Source organism: Hirundo rustica, chromosome Z, assembly GCF_015227805.2.
Source record: "Hirundo rustica isolate bHirRus1 chromosome Z, bHirRus1.pri.v3, whole genome shotgun sequence".
In the NCBI taxonomy this organism is placed as follows: Eukaryota; Metazoa; Chordata; class Aves; order Passeriformes; family Hirundinidae; genus Hirundo; species Hirundo rustica.
The window spans coordinates 13775873-13793539 of NC_053488.1; the positions used below are offsets into that span (position 1 = coordinate 13775873).

At 39.5% G+C, this 17667-nt stretch overlaps 1 protein-coding gene across 1 annotated transcript in view; it reads right to left on the reverse strand.

Annotated features, from left to right (window-relative positions):
* Positions 1-17667, reverse strand: part of ITGA2 (integrin subunit alpha 2) — a 71072-nt gene that overhangs the window by 4765 nt on the left and 48640 nt on the right. The window contains exons 17-29 of the mRNA XM_040090107.2: positions 16814-16965; positions 15657-15767; positions 15017-15099; positions 14097-14238; positions 12366-12458; positions 11214-11290; positions 11032-11115; positions 7803-7905; positions 6895-7005; positions 6312-6416; positions 5889-6002; positions 3632-3721; positions 265-381 (exon numbers count right to left, since the gene is read on the reverse strand). Coding sequence (XP_039946041.1) covers positions 265-381; positions 3632-3721; positions 5889-6002; positions 6312-6416; positions 6895-7005; positions 7803-7905; positions 11032-11115; positions 11214-11290; positions 12366-12458; positions 14097-14238; positions 15017-15099; positions 15657-15767; positions 16814-16965 — 1382 coding nt within the window. The remainder of the gene's footprint in view (positions 1-264; positions 382-3631; positions 3722-5888; positions 6003-6311; positions 6417-6894; positions 7006-7802; positions 7906-11031; positions 11116-11213; positions 11291-12365; positions 12459-14096; positions 14239-15016; positions 15100-15656; positions 15768-16813; positions 16966-17667) is intronic.

Genomic DNA, 17667 nt, shown 5'->3' on the forward strand with positions numbered 1-17667 from the left:
AAAGGAAGAAAGTAAATGCCACAGCCCCTATTTTGAATGATTGGCAGCTCACTTATCATCTTCATGTTGTCAGTTTCTATGAGGACCCATTTCATAAACCATTCTAAAATTTATCAAAGGTGTAATGCCAATGCAATATTATTCATACCACCAAACTGTAGATGTGGTTTTGTCTCACACTAGAGAAGAGAAGAGAAATTCCAAAGAAAGTAGCTCAAATATATTTATCCCTTTCTGGTTTTAAGAGTACAAGTACCTACTTACTTTCCACAAAACAGCAACCAGTACCAACAGCAGGAGGAGTCCGGCCAATATGCTGCCAATCACAACACCTACTGGTACCTCAGCCTTCTCATCCGGCTTCATTATTGTAACTGGGATCTGAAAGCAGAGAGACTGTGTCTTAGGGGTTAATGTTAACTGCAAATAAGGTAGGATTTGTAAACCAAAGATCAAGAATGCCTGGACTGCACATATTCCAGGATCAATGACTGGAACACACCAAGCAATTACAGCCTTTTCCCTGGTGTCCCTGTTGCACTGTGGCACAGCAATGCCAGGACCAGAGGCCCTCATCACTCTTGACCGTGCATAACAGGTAGAGAACCAATCTCTCCTGCCAGCTGCCTCTTCTTTAACAGGAGGCCTTTCAGAGGCTCCACACACCTGTGCAAACCAGCCATGTTTACATGAGGGTGGAGAATAGAAGGCAGGCTAGTGTACAGCCCTAAAATCAGACTGCTGGAGACGCACTACTTTCCACCAAGTGTTGTCAGAGACTGTTATCTGTGCTGGGCAGCTGTAGGAGGCAGTACTAATCACTGAGGCCAGACACCATCACATCTGCTGAAGTTCAATCCTCCTGCTGGACAGGTACCTCAGTCTCCTTTGCCTGCTGTTCTACCTTCTATGAAACCACTAATGACTTGACAGATCTCACGGTGATCTGTGTTCTCCTGGTCAACTGCATCAATTATCTGCAAGATGTATGGGTCAAACACGAGCACCTCTAGCACACCTACATTTCCTGAACCACAAGCAATACCAGAGAGCTCCCAGAAGAGCATACTGTCTGGAAGCTAGTTTTCAGGCAATACCCTATCTATCTAGCTTAGGTATAACCAAATATATAATTACATATAACAGTTTCTCAGGGAGACATTGCTGTAATATTTATGAACTGTCAAATTTTTGGATTTAATCTTGGAACGACATGCAGCTAGTAGAAAGATTTTTTTCCTTCCTGAAACATGATAAAACAAGTCACACTGGTTTATTTTCTCAGGGTGGTTGTTCAGTGCATTTGTCTGGAGTAATTTAATCTTAAGCTTTCTGGGAAACTTGCACTGGTCTGACATTTCAGTGATTTAAGTAATTTCTGTTGGAAGGCTCCACTGTTGTGCTAGGTGTGGTTATGTGTATTCATTTTCACCAAGGCAGGATGGCTTTGTGTATTTTCTAACTGAATGGCTATAATGATGATTCTAGCAGGTTAACATTCTGGTCTCCAGCTGGCAGTCCTTTCCAACTTGGAAAAAATGTGAAAGCTTTTATGTAAAAATACCTAAGCAGCTTCCCCACATAGCATCACAAGCCAATATTCATTTATTTGGCAAAACAACAACCCAGTTAATCCAATGTAAAAATCCAATTTAATATATGCAGTTTGCCTAGTAATGCTTTCTACATTAGATTAACAGTGAAGTGCCACTATAGGAAAAGAAAATTGATGCCTGAGAACAAATTATCTTTCCTGAAGTTAAACTGTGGTCAGTAAGACACCATGAGACTGGGATTCAACTCATCTGGTGTTATATCTACAACAAGGTTCCTTGATTCCCAGAGGAGGAAAGGCTTTTTTAAAAGCCTAATTCACCACAGTTATTTTCACGATCATCTTTAGGAGATGAAGTGCATTTCAGAAATACCTGCTCTTTCCAGGGACTAGGGTTTCTAGAATGTGGATGACTAATGCAGATATTAAATTAGATGAAGCCTACCGCATCCATCTAAATTACTACGGTAAGTAGGGAAATAAGCTCTCTTTGCTTCTGCACTGTCCTGTTCTCAAGAAAGTGTGAAGGGAAGACTGGGTCTGGTTGGCCGGACAAGAAGTAAAGATACTGACTCCAAGTGTCAAACTGTCTGCTGTAGGGAGAATGTACCTCCACAACCTGGCACATGTACCAAGACTTCTCACAGGACAAGAGGTCACTGAATAAAGATCAGGTTGGAAGTCACCAAAAGCCTCTTTGTTTTCTAGGAAGCCTGTGGATAACCTTCAGGGTCTGTTCAGCTACTGTCTCAAAGGTGTAAAAGTCCAGCTGTACATGTGTACATGTACACATGGCTGGGGGAGGAATTAACTTTTATTTGTCAAATATCATTTGAATAATTAAATTCTAATTCTTCCAAAATTGCCAAGGGAACTTCTGATAATGTAGATTTGGTAGTACCATGCTTCAAATGTGGAAAAATACTTATTAATACATGGTTTATGAGTTACCTAAAAAGCCTGTGCAATTACTGGGAATATTTTCATTGTATAGTAATGAGTTTCATCTTGTAATAGAAATAATACCATGCCAAACTGAAGCACTCAGAACTCTTCAAATACTGGCATGTATTTTTTCTACAAAAACATACTTCCTTTGTTCTTCAGGCACCAGAGGTTTTCCTGATTACAAAATGGCTTATTTAGAGGTTCTTCACAAGAAATAGAGTGATCCATGAGAAACCAATGATTAAAAATGGTATTGGAAGATTGCATCACACACTGAGAGAGATCAATCTCCACTGCCTGTGAATGGGCTATGCTGCACATTCTTACAGATATCTGACTAATTTACTAATTTGCATTTTTCTCTTTAATGGCCTTGGGGTTTTTTTATGGATAAAACAGGCTATTAAGTCCTGTAAAAATAAATCTGAAATTAGTAATGCATATGGAAGGGTGTTCCTCTTAAGACAGACCAACAGAATCAGGTGTGCTCTTTCATTACAACAGTACCACAGTGTTACTGTATTCTTCCATTGTTTTTTGTGTTTGCATATAGCAAATAGAAAGCTTGGAAAAAGAATTCTGTACTAATAAAGCTGTGGTATGGAAACTTCTCTTGAGATTAGCTATGTCCACGTTGTCCATATGACAGCTATTCCAAATGCTAAAAATATTCCACATTCCTTTACAAATGAGATTATTTTCTGGAGACCTTTGCCAAATATTTCTGTAGAAACTTCAAACCATACACTTATAGAAGTAAGACTATAAATCAGATTTGTGAACATGTTTCCCAGAGCTCATTTATCTACAACAATTAATCCCATTGCAGCAAGAAGTCCAAATTTTGATATTTTCATGAACAGAAAGCTATATGAATTTCAGAAATTTCTAGCTGACTTTTTCTCAGAGCTCTGCAATTAATTTGAGACCTACAGGTTTTAACTATGTCTGGTTTACATAGCAGTGGGCTGAAATGAAAACATTTTGATAACTTGAGTTGTATATAGTCAGAAGAATACATTAGTTCAGCATAATCAAGTTGCTGTGTCCTAAAGGACACTGAAAATTAAATACTATCACTTTAATACAGTCAGAGAAGTTGAAAAAATATAATTAACTATCACTTACAGTTAGGGTATTTTCTCCAATTATAAATAACTCAGGGTTATGTGTATCAATTTTTGCTTCTGCAGAGAGTTGCAATGTCTGGAAAATTAACTGAAAGAGAAGATTAAAACAACTGTAAAGCTCTGTTATAGGGAAACTCAATTAAAATGTAGATATCCTAAAATTATTCTATTGCCTTGAAATGAAGACTTCACAGCCAGAAAATAAAAGGATAGTATTAAGAAAATTAAAATTATTTTTATATTTTTCCCCAGCCAACAAAATAATAATATATCAGTAATTCCAGTTAGCAATGACATTGAGGAACTGGTTTTTCTTTTTCTTTAATGTACAGTTCAAGCAAAACAGAAGGAATTATTTACGTAACCCTTTTTATAGTTATTTCAAAGCTGTCACTGCTGCTAGCAGGAAAGAGATGGGGGAAAATAGCAGTGAGAAAAAGAGACAGAGCAACAAAAGACAGATGGGAATATATCTCTGGCCTTTGAAAGAAATGGAAACTGGATGTTCTTTTACCTCCCCCCACCCTCACTTCTGTCCAATGCTTCTGTTTTTCCCCATTTATTTTTTCCTTTCACTATGTGTTCCTCTCCACGTCTCAAATTCTGACATAGCTCTCTCAGCTTAAACAGAGAAGATGACAAAAATCTTAAGCCAATTCCTATTTGAAAAGGAACCTTGTGCCAGGCCCCACTTCCCTCTGTGGATGTACTGGAGGGAGAGGTGCATGGCTGTGTAGACACTGACAGTTCACTGCTGCTCCTTTACAGCTCCACAAGGAATACCCTCAGGTTCGTGGGAGCACAGGGCCACTCTCCAGCTCAACAAAAGGCAATGCCTGCTCTGTCATTTTGCCTCCTCAGCTGTTTCTCTGTGGTGAGGCCAGGTACCATGGGCAGCTGAGGGTCTGCAGTGGCCAACACACCAAACTGACTCTCTCTGCAGTGTGAGTTACTGCATCCCTGCACTGTGGCCATCTGCCCAAGTGGTGCATCCTGCACACCTAAGTTTAGAAACACACCTGCACACTATCCAAAGCACCTCAGTTTCTAAACACATTCTTTCTTTGCTTAGCAGGTACTGGCAAGCCTGCTATCCCCTTCTTGGACAATGGTTGATTTCCACTAAATAAAAAGGCTGACGGTGTGCATGACTGAATGAGTACTTGCAAGATTATTTGCCCTGAATTTTGACTATCAAATAGAAAATTACAAAATGGGAGAGGCGAGGAGAACTGTGATACTTGAACTTTCCTTCCCATCGGTCAGTGATGGTAAACAAACCATTCTCAGTCACTTTTTTGTGAGGGTAGTGACCTTTTGTTCAGGTCTCTACCTTCAGCGTACCTAACAGCACTAACAAATGGTCTTGACCCAGCTGATTAGAAAAATACAAACTCTAAAGACAGACTGGTGCTTTTTATCGCACACTTCCGTAACACATTTAACAATATGAACCTGACCTTTTCTTTTTAAGAGCTGAATGCTGGAGCTGACAACAGCCCTGCTGTTAAATGTCAATACCTGCCACAAGAATTGCCAGACACACTAAGGAGACTGTGTCATGTTCCTGACGCATTAGGCAAACCCAGGACTCCAAAATCATTGGGTTGGTTGCCTAGCTAAGAAGCAAACACAGTCTAACTTCAAAAGTCTGATATTCATGATGAGTGACGCATGGTGAAAATAGGCAGAGATACTGATGGATATTTTAAGCATCTTGTAGGTTTCTAAGCAAGGACTGTGTCTTTGACATCTACTCTAATAAACACAAAAAATCAATTAAAGATGTTTTCTGCACTTTCTATATCAAATAAAACTGGTAGCACTAACAGGGTTTTGGTATTTTGATCGGATTTAAAATTATTCCAGTGTAGGCTGTGATGTTCAAAAGCTAAAAGCATAATTATTTTACAGTCTATAACAATACTGTGCTCTGCTGTCCTATGATGAGTTTTGTGGAAACTGTACTTCCCCTAGAATGAATCTAACAGATGTAGGAAATGTTATTTTCAGTGTGAAGGTTGTATTATCACAGCATTTTCTTAGATTCTGTGCTGGACTGAAGTTTTATCAGCTCCATTATGCAGCCTCACTACTTTTAGGTTCAAGTTTTCAATCTGGAAAAACACAAACCAATATAAAGTAAAGGAAGGCCTTTCTAGACTGTAAGGTCTCTGTGCTCAGCTTTGAAAAATATCAGGAGTTTGAAAATACTTGAGTATTGGATCCCTCATACAGGTGCAACTGATACTCACAGCAGCAAAGGTTCCATTCCAGATTTGGGTGGACACGTTCACAAAGTACTCTCCCTTCAGTGTAATGTCTTCCAGTTTGCATTTGATTGTACTACATTTCACGTTCTTACAGTTCTTCCAGGGGAAACAGCGAGAAGAGGAAACAGCATGCATTAAAAATACACTTTAAAATATGTTCTTGCAACATCCAGACTTTCTGCCCTTGCCTTTGCCATTTTGTGCACACAAATTAAGTACTTGAAGGCTGTGCTAAAGATGATGTGGTGTCTATGAGAACATCCATAGGCTAAGCTCTTGCTCTGTAAATAAGGAATGCCACCCCATCACAGCTTTCCTCACAAGTACAGCAATGGGCTCAGGAGGTCAACTCTGTTTCCCTCAGCTCAGAATGTCCTGCTTACTGCAGCTCTGGGTTTTACTCACCAGTTCTTTGGAAGCTCTGAAGTTCTCTTTTGTGAAAGATGGAGAATAAGGTATTTTCCCTATTTGCAATGGATTTATCTGAGCATCACAAGTAACACCTGTGGCCTAGGAAAGATGGCAGGAATGAGACTGGATGACATGCTACTTGGGAGTTTCTACTCATAACAGTAATATGTATTTCTGGAATTAGATGGTGGCCTATAAAAGCTAGACTGTGAACACTGAATTCTTTAGGAAACTAAGAGTATGTGGTTTGGGTCAGAAGTAAATAATTTAAATAATTCTTATGACACTTCCCCCTCCCCACCCCCCCTAGATTGACCTGAAGGGTTTTTCCTCATCTAAAAAATTCATTTTTACTATAAATTTCCCAGGAACTTGGAGAAAGACCTAATTGAAGAGATCCAGATACTCCGCATCTGCCAAGTAATAGGCTAGTGTATTGCTGGCATTGTGGTCCCTCCTTTATGAGGAAGGGACAAGAAGAAAGAGCATGGATTCTCTTAAACTAAGCCATAATATTGGGGAGATAATTGATGTTTCTAGTTCTGATAAACCCCTGAAACACAGTTCAGTTGTATACCTCATCTGTGGTGACTGCAGTTAGGTACATCAGTGGGTTGCCTTTGCTGGTCAGTTCTGGAAGACTGATTGATACAGATGCCATTTTTACTGGAATACTTCCTGTTGTTACCTGGAAAGCAAAAAACTCAAGAGTTAATTCAGGTAGCTATGCATAAATTATTTGATACAGCAAGAAAATTAGAAATAATGGATGAGTATGGAAGAACTGGACTCCTTTTACATCAGATTTTTTTTTTTTTTTAATTAAGACATTGGGGTAGTAATTTTGTGAACAGTAAAGCAGAAAATATGCTCTATAGCTCCAGGTTCCTGTCTGCTTTCTTAGTAAAGCTCATATTAACTGCATGAAATATGTTTTGAAAAGCAAATACTCTGCCATGGCCAATAGGCCTTTTTAGTCCTTGGGAGTAGCAGTTACAGGAATGGAAATGGAACATAATTTAAGTTTCTTCCACGTCGCATATTTGGATCTAAGCTTTTTCTGTGTTATGTAATAAGCACTGTGATTTGGCAAGTTCTTGCATCAGGTTTGAGCCCTTAACCCTTGCCAAACTTCAAGTTTCAAAGTCTAAGCCTGCAAAGACTTGTTTTTCTTAAACAAGTTGTCAGGGGAGTGTGAAAAAGCAGTCTAAGTTGGCCTAAAGTTAAGCATTAACCATCTTCTAAATATGTACACAGTGCAGGACCAATACCTCTCCCATTCTACTTGTGCAAATGTCATCCTTAACCTTATGAAGACTCCAAGCACTTACGCTACTTGCAAATTTATTTTCTCACTTGACCTATTCAAAAGCCTCAAAATCAGACAATGTTAGCAGGATTGGTTTTTTTCAACTAGGTTTTGGGAGCAGGCTACAGAGGGAGCTAAGGCAACTTCTTGAACCAGAACAAAACAGGCTTACTAACCTTAACTGAGAAGTTGAACGTGGGGCCAATATCGTCAAAATTATTCACAGTGGAAGGAATGTTATGACCAGAGTATACTTCATAGAAGTTGATGTTGGCAAGCCTGGTTAACAACCATAAAACAATACATTTCAATTTGGCAGCTGCTTTGAAAACATATGTTAATGGACCTTCGTGAAACAGGTCAGAAGTACAGACAGAGAAAAAGTCAGTCACTTAGATTGTTGTTTGAATTTTACAAAGCTGGTTATGAAAATGGTGTACTGAAGCCCAGAGCCGGAACAAACGTGTGAAATTAAGACAAGACAGCTGTACAGGTACAGGCTGTCTCAGGCTTCTAGACCCTGCATTGTTTCAGGACCATACTGCAAACTCCTCCTCGGTGCACAAACTGCAACACTCACCCTTGCAGTAATCTTTTTCTTCAGAAAGGGCCTTCCTGGCTGTCTCCCTTGGTAACTGATTGGGTGTGGAAACACAGGCATCACCCTGCTAACGTACATGGTACATATCACATAGCCCTCTTAGGGTCACTTTCTTTAGCAATTATGGGGTTTAAAATCCAGAATTTCCAAAGTAACATAAGTGAGGTTTCAGCCCACTGCAGCACGGAATGGCAGGTGTGTGATGGAAGGACATGGTGCAAGGACCTCTGAGTGCTTAAGGAGCTCTGTTGGAACTACGCTCAAAGGCAAGGAAAACATCCCTGTGCATTACACCCACTGCCTGCTACCTGTGGGCAGCTCCTCTGTTAAGCCATCCCAGAACTGTGTCTGCTCTTCATCATTAGCTTTCATTAGAAGGCTAATCTGAGCAGTCAAAAAGTAAGCTGGTGAGTGAGTTAACAAGAAATAAGGGCTACAACTCCTACATCAGCTCTTTCTGTTACAGAAGGAATCTATCATCTTTACCGCTCTCTCTGTTTAATCTGGGTAACATCTGTGCATACAATCCCAATTTTAATGCGTGTGCTGCAACCCAAGACAGTGTGCAGTCTCACAGATGATCTTCCTGATCAGTTGTGGTCCTCCATTCTGTGCTCTAGATCCTTTTTGATCTCACATGGGCCTTTTCCTTGAAGGGCTTGCTCACAAGGACTCCAAGGAAAATGCACATCAGATATTTTCTGCTTCCTTACTACTGAAAACTCCAGTCCTTCCAAGATGCACAGTATCAGCTTCCTTGTTCTATCAGAACTCTCTCGTAAGCCATATTGCTAAATCTTCTCCTAGAAACTCAGGAAATTATCCCTAAAAAGACTTCAGTAAAACCATACTTTTTCTCAGCTCTTGTATTTTAAGGGATCTTGGCTGCATTACCTGCCTAAGGAAGGAGCTAATTACAGGCAAATACTTCCTAAACCAAGTTATGCCATGGCTTAATATGCATTTCATTTAATTCTTTTAAATTTATTATCTCCAAGAACAACTAACCATTTTCTGGCAGGAGGTATTCCTTCATTCCTTGATGTGCATATGAAATGGCATTTTCTCATATTCAGGAGATGTAGCTGAATTCAAACCCTTGTCTTCCCTTGAATAACTTTTATAGACTCTATTTCTCTCTTCTTCTGAAGCATTTCATTTCAGTTCATATTTCTCAGCTAATTAAACCTGCTGTTTCAAGTTTGCACAATATGAATTTCTTAAGAGGCTCCCTCCCTGTACCCCTCTGTACAGATACTCCTGCTGTCTCTGCTGCTTCTGGCAAGGTCTCAAGCAACTTTCTCAAGGAGCTGAAAGAACTCGCACCACTGACTCAAATGCTTCTCTGCATTTAAAATAATCTCAAAAATTCTGCATGGCTCCAGGACTGCTGCACCTAGTCATGATGCAGGGCCTCCAATATTCGGAAACTGCTTTTGCATAGAAGGTTATAACACTAATCTTCTGTACTGTGGTCCGTATTCCAGCTCTTCCTACACAGCAGCCAAAGTTCTTGTAGCTGTGGTGATCTCTAAATATTATTTTAAGGATGTATTTCTGAATATATTTCTGAATATCTGAATATATTTCCTGGATCCATTGTTGCTGTGCATTTTGAAGCAGCTCCCTCTTTTTTCAAATTTCTGTTATTCTCTGAATATCTACTTTTTTTTTTTTTTTTTTTTTTTTTTTAATATCCATTTATGTTTAGTAATTTTTGAACACTTTGGGATCCAAAAGCCTTTTTTCAAGAACTGGTGATCAAGTGCATTAAGTGCAATTACACGTTGATCCTAGAAATTCAGTATTTGGGAAGGATAAATGAATCTTTTCTTTGATGAAGATTCAAATATCCTAGCTTGATCAGAGAGTGACACCAATGTATTTTTGTTTCAGCTGTAATCTAAGTTAAACTGTAACTGAAATCATTCTTGTTTGGAACAGTAACAGACTAATTACTGATTGAGTGTATCCCAAATCACTAAGCATTTTCGGGGCTCAAGAACCTTCAAGAGCACCATATGAAGTTAAAAGGTCTTAAAAGACTTTTTGTTGGTCTTTTCCCCCGTGCCTGCTCAGCTGCCTCTCCTTACAGACCACCCTTCCCATGGCAAAGGATCCCTCATGCAACAGCCCTGACTTGCCTTCCACATGGAGAAGAAAGGGCTGCCACCAGGCGGGGGTGGTAGGTTTGAGCCAGAATCTGGATGGGTGGATGGGAAAGCAGGGAGTCTGCTCCCAGTGCCAGTGCAGCTGCAGCAAGGGAGAATGTGACAGGTGTGCCTCAGTTTTTAGTTCAAATCATTACCCCAACCTGCTAGAAAGTTATATTCTTGGTCCAGGTTCAGCATTAATGTCCATAATCTTTTCCTCCTCCTTTGCTGAGAGTTTAAATGGGGTGTAATTTCCTTTTGATTTTTTTTTTGTTTGTTTAGTTTTGATCACTGTAACTCCAGATTTGATCCCATGTTATTCCATTTGAGTCAAGAAGCCAAATGTTATTATATAGTATATACTATTTATGTTATCAAGACCGCATGTCCTGTTTGGCCCTTTTATCACTTCTGTTCACAGGAGCATCTGTGACAACTGTTCAGAGGTAAACACGGGTCCACAACTTCCGTAAATTACATATAAGTTTGGTTGGAAGGGCGGACAAATCTGATACTACTGGTGAAGAGGAAATTTCTTATGACTTCTGAAACAAAAGCAAAGCTTCCTTATATTTTAGTGGCCTTTCAAGATTGTTCCTCCAAGAAGCCTGGCAAAATGACAGTGTCTGTCATTTACATAATTCAGCATACCTTGTGAAGTGAATTTCTGCATCATATCGCAAAGGAATTGATAAGGTGACCTGGTTGTCCGAGTCTTGCTGTTCCTTACTTTCACTGTTCATCAAAACACATTTGAGTCAGGTGTAATAATATTGTTTCATACAAATAAGCTTTTAATGCCTAACTTGCTTTAGTATCATTATGTACTTTACCTCCATGCGTGAAAACTTAGAACTGCCACATTCTGAAGATTTTTAAGGTTAAAATCAAAGCTAATATCAAAGGATACCTATGGAAGAGACAAGGAACACATAGTTATTGAGTTGGTACAACCACCAAGGCACTTCCCAAAAGACAGTATTCATGTATGCAACAATCTAGAACTGCCCTCTGAATCTGAAGTATCTACAGATTTCTGTGTAATATTTCAGTAATTTCTTAATACTCAGAATTGATTTGTTCATTCCCCTACAAGTTGGCATTCTTACATAAACATGAGTTATTTGCATTTTAATTGTGTATAACTAGCTACAAGCTGCAAGAAAAGGTGTTCACAATTCCTTCCTTTTAAACACTAGCATTGACACAAAATTTGTATTCACTCTTTTCTTCCATTTGTTCCAGCAGGTCCACTTTGAGCAATTCCATTAACATTCAGAACAAATGTAACGTGTTTTTAATATTTTTAATATATATATATATATTATATATATTATATATATATATATATATATATAAAAATAAATTATTCTACATGTCCCACCACAGAATATCATGTTTCTGTTCTTTCTAGCAAGTTTCTTACTGCTCTAGTTGATTATGTTAGAGGCTAGAACCCTGTTTCTACTCAGCCCTTGAGGAATAAGAGAATCCATAAAACTGTGGATATCCTGAGGTTTAGGGTATATATGAAAAAAAATATATACAATTAATCTTAGGGCTGTGTGGGCCTCCCAACTCCTCCCCAAAAAACCACTGCTTTCTTGGAGAGATGAGATTCATGGAGAAGACGAGGGAGTCACCCCAGGTTCACACTGCAGGAGGGATTTGATAGGAATTGTGCTCAGTTCTTAGGAGCCTGCACATGATGCTCTATGCTTCTCTGCCCCAAGCTTTCTCGCTCCAAAAGTTACATAACTGCAGCAGCATTTGGAAGCTGTGGGTTGTGACAAATGAGCTTTGAGAACCCTTTTTCCTTTAATCTGCTTGGTAGCCATAAATTTTAACCCCTAGTTTGCTTCTTTTAATGCCTCTGTTGTGAAATGTAAGAAAATCTTATCAGCAATGAATGCAGAGCTAGAGGAAAACAACAGCAGAAAAGATTTTGGGTATCACCCAAGGTTACTTAAACACATTATCTGTACCTGTTGTCCTGTTCTGAAAACAGGATAGCTTATTTGGCAAATGACTGTACTTTGTGCTGCTCCTGTTTGACATGAGACTTCAGTTCCATCACTCTGCAGAGAAAACAGACAGAAACACCATATTAGTATCAGGTTTTGATAAGGGAGAGAGATATGTACCTTCAACAGCATATATATTATACTAAGGAGGATTGAAAATAGGTGCAATGGCAGTAAATCCTAGAGATGCAGAAGATGAATGGGGCATAGGCAGGGCCAGGAGGAAGTCACAAGAAACATGGGACAAGGACTATTCCCATTCAATTTCTTGTGGGTTATAATTATCTTATTAGAACTTTGTGCTGAGCTTGGAAGAAGGAATACAGGCCAGAGAGTGCAGGTTAGATCCGGCATTAACTTCTACAGTCCTTTTTTACAGAATTTTTACAGGACTTTTGCAGACATATTTATACAATCTTAGAGCTGGTTAAGTACTTTCGCTGTTGAATTTTGTGTGCAAAGGGGAATTCCTACAGAAATCAAACTTTCTGTAGGAAAATCTGCCATACATAATGGTTTGTTTACTACTTTGCAGAATACTGGCTTGTCATCATCCTTGATTCAAAGACAAATTCACAAACCAGAGCCAGTTATCAACCCTTGGAAAATTTATTAAAAAGTACTGTCTTTTGTAAAAAACATTCCTAGTAGACATTTACCATTCATGAATTGTGCTACAAAAACGCCCTCAAAACAATCCCACCCACCCCCCCCCCCCCAAACCCCATATATACAGAGTTTATATTTTCTTCCTGCCTTGAAGCAGGCACATTTTTGTCCAAACTTGACTTGCAGGCTGCAGTGCTTCTAAGCAAAAGGGCTTTCAAAGCAAAACAAAAATCTAGCTCCAGTGTGGTCTTTTGGCAGAAGTGAAATGAACAATCTTGCTGCACAACAGGATGGGGAGGTAGAGGGGCACCCCCAGTGCTGTGTGCAGTATTTTTGCCAATTCATTGTTTAGAATAATGCTGCTCTTGGGCAGGAATGAATGCTATCCCTCCTCTCCCTTCAGTACAGGGATTGGTCTGGATTTCAGCCCCAGGATTATCATGCACCTCTCCAGTAGGAGCCTGACCATATAAGCCAAGCACTGAAATCTGCATTTCATCCTTTGTGAACTGGGAGCAAACATTTAAATTATAGGTATTCTGCATTCCCCAAAATAGTATGCATAATTCCTGTCTTTCACCTTCTCTAAGATAGAATTTGTTGAAAAAGAGCTTTTGGTATAGCAATCATGTCAATCTGATTAAGTGTCTAGCTGGAACACATGGCCTTGGCAGTAACACTATTTCTAGATCCAAAGTCTGTGCTTTAAGGAATCATCATCAATGCTGCATGTCTGATTTATCAAATACAAATTCCCTGTGGCACAGCAACTGCTTCAGGCATGTTGCTGAGAGTTAAGAAGAAGATGTGGGTGCCAAGGCCTAAAGTTGGGAAAAGATGTCTGAGGTGAGGTCAAACTTGCAAGTTGCCAGCTTTTATGCTGAGTTGGAAATATCTCTCCTTGACCTAAATAAACTGATATGCCGGGGGAATAATTCTGGTATCCAAGAAAACAAATTGTGAGAGGTTTTGTACATACATTCTTTTCTGGCATAGGCACTAAAAGGAAAGGAAAAAAAAATTCTCTGAGAACCTCAAAAATCAGAGGCAATACCAGAAACAGTGAAGTTGGGTATCACGCACCGGTAAAGAAGATGAAGCAAAAAACAAGTTGTCTGAAAATGTAGCCTGGATTCTGGTGTTATATGCATTTTCCTTTTTATTTCTCAATTTCACATTGAATGTTAGTCTTCTGTTTTTGCTGCTGACAATAAACTGTTGTTTGCTGTTGGAAAATAAAGTCCATTGTTGTAAATAGAGGTACTAGAACAGCTGTGGATGAGGAAAATGTGTTGCCTGAAGCCAACAACAAATAACAAGCACAGCAAGACATTTCCTACATTGTACAAACTTAAATGCTCTGCTTTCTAAACCCCTTGGCATAAGAAATTCTGTGATGGTGTTTCCTAAAACCAGATAGAATTATTGTCTTCCGAAAGTGCAGGATTTTGATTATGTGTTGAAAAAGTGACATTGCTGAATTTTCAAGGGGTCTACCCACATGGGAAGGTGGACAGAGTGGGCAGCATATATGGGCAGCTTTATCTCTGTGATGTACATTATGTGTATATCTGACATGGGCTTAGGATGTGTGCTGCCAAAATAGCAGACCACAGCTCCCCACTGGCACAGCTACAGCAGGCTCCTCGCTGCTCCCTGTGGGAAGGATGAAGACAGCTGGTGCAGCTGCTGCTGCTCCCCTATTGTGCTCCCTTTCCCAACAGCAGCCAGTCAGACACAATTTGTCCAAATACTCACTATGTCCTCATCTCTAAGGTATCAAAACTTGGGTTGGTCTAAGCCGACAAGAGTTTGTGTTTGTGTTCCTATTCTACCTCTTTTTCCTTGATTAAATTTAGATTAAAATGCCACTGCTTTTTTTATCTGTGCTGTTTCTAAGTAGAGCTGAACTAGAAAGACTTTCTCCTCTAGAAATTCACCTAAAGCCTACAGACAAACCAGAAAACACTGGACCCTAACAGTTTCACTGATTCAGGTCTTACCCATCATCTGCCTTCTGCTGAACATTCAGAACAAGATCACAGATACAAAGTTCATCGTCACCACAGTCTTTAATAAAAGGAATCTAGGGAAAAAAAAACCCAACATATCCTGAATGACAGGGCTCAACCTTTAACATTATCTGAAGACACTAGAGTGTAAGCACCTTCAAGCTGAAACACATTCTTGGTTTGCAGAAAAGAAAGTCCCTCGGAAGGACATTAAAAATCTTGACAAGTGAATGAGTGAACTGAATAATATGTTGCTTCATGTCAACTGATCCAAGAACGGTACAGACAGGTTACTCATCAATGACAACAAAGGTGATGTAGTCAAATTAGTTCCATCTCTCTTTTATGTACCTTTTTACTGCAGAATAAACTGAACAAATTCATCTTTGCCATCAACTAGAAGTTCACATCCACAGTGATGACATGGCTGAGCTAACATGCTACGGTGGCTGGTGTGTGTGTGTGTGTGTGTGAGCAAACTCATGCAATACAGGCATGAGGGGACACCCCTCCACGTGACTTACATGGAGCACCAATTTTCACTTGCATTTACCTCTTGGGTGTTTGTGGGGGCCACACATTATTGACTTGTATGGCCATGTATTTCTGAATGGTAAATCTGCATACTTACACTATAGGCCACAGATGCTGGAGAAGATATGTCCAGGACAGGGCTGGAGCCAGGATTTGCAAGGCCAATGTCAATGCGCAAACTAAGTGAATTCACTGAATCTGAAGGTTCCTGTAAAATACATGGTTCAGATGATGGCTGCCAGCACAGAAAAGAGGGTAAAACTGGTAACTCCTACTGTGAATTGAGAATGCGCAGTAAAATCATACTTGCTCTAAACAAGGAGAAGCAACATTTCAAAGCTTTATTTCTCAGTGAAAATTATTTTGTGAGATTGAGTAGTGTGGGCTTCTCTAGATTAACAGTTTTCAGTGTTACTTCCATGAGAAAACTGATTTTTCTAGGATTCCTGGAGACTGTACACATCACAGTAACTACTAGGGCAAAGGAACATGCAGATTGTCTACAGCTGTAGGAGCTAGTCCTCAAAGCCATCACCAGGTAGCTTTCACGCTCATCTAGCTGCTGAAGTCAAATTCCTGTTCCACTCTGCCTTACCATCACAAAGAGCATCTGGGCTTGAGTGACACTAAAGCACAGTAAAATGGCATGTTTCCTCTTTTTCTCAGTACTGGATGAATCACCTTCTAGCCCTATGGCTCACTGATCCACATGGCACTAAATGTGATCAACAGGTCAATGCAAACCAGAGCAGGGACAGAAGTCCTCTACCTGACCTAGCATCATGCAACAAGGCTTAAGGCAAGCCTCAGAGCTGTGTTTAGTCATTGGTTTTGGAGAAAAATGGAGACCTGCTTATTTTTATTTAATACCTGAGTGTGTACCGGGGGTTAGAATGCACCCAAAGTCTACCTGAGTGTAAGTTTGAAGAAAACATTTGCATATTGCTCTTATAGAAGAGTCTACTCAGAGGGAATTTACCTCTATTTAAACTATAGACCATGGGCTCTACATTACACCAAAGCTGAATAACACAATTAAGAACCCTCTTTCCTATCCTAAAAATCTGTACTGAATGTGACAGTTATTAGTTTCTATGAAATCATAATCTTATTAAGTATTTTTCAGCTGGGGGGATTTGGGAAACATAAATAATTCAGTACACCATGCATGAAATTCACATTACAGGCAAAAAATTAATCCGTGTCTTCCTCTGATCACTATTTTTATGCAAGACTACTTGCAACTGCACTTACTTGTACACTGAAGACATCATGAATGCAATTCTCTTCGTGATGCACCACAAGATCCCTCTGCATGTACCTTTCATTATTTTCTTTGAAAAATCCTCTAGAAGTCACTCTGGAGGACTGGAGATCTGCATCCAAAGTTGCATTGTACTTTATAGCTACAAGAAGAATAACAGTACATTTTTGACTGAGCATGGTTGCCCATGATCTCATTACTATACTCAATATCATAAGGGACCAGGCTTTCCAAACCACATTAAATATTTCATGTTTTTCATAGCTAAACACAGAGCAGTTTCAAAACGAAAATACTTTCTCTTGTGTTTTCCAAAGCAGTCAAACAGGTTTAGGTCTTGATCCGCAAGGAGGACATCAAATGGCAATCAATCCAACCTCCCCTGCAGATGTCTTGAGCCTGCAGCTCAGACAAGAAGCCGATCAGCAGGGCCAGGGTTACTCTAGATAAAGGGGCCTTACAACAATATCACTGAACTCAGAGGTGACTTTAAAGACTCTTCGTCTTCTCTTCAATCACATGATAATTTCTGCCACCTTCTCTTTGTTTTATGACTAATATGTTGTGGAAGTTCATTGTTATTTTATAGCTTAAAATCGTGAGTTCCTAAAGGCACTTTTTGTTAGCACTGAAGCAGTCCAGCTGGTGCTATCTGTGAGACTGAATTTAAAAACTTCATGGAAGCCCACTGCTGGTCACAGAAATATTTACTTTCCTCTGAAAAGAAGACCATCCTCCCACTGACAACTGCTCTGAGCCTCTAAAAAATATTTGATTTTCTTTTTCTGAAGAGAGAGAAAAAGTATGCAGCCTGTTGTTGAAACCAGAAGGCTGGAAAAACCCA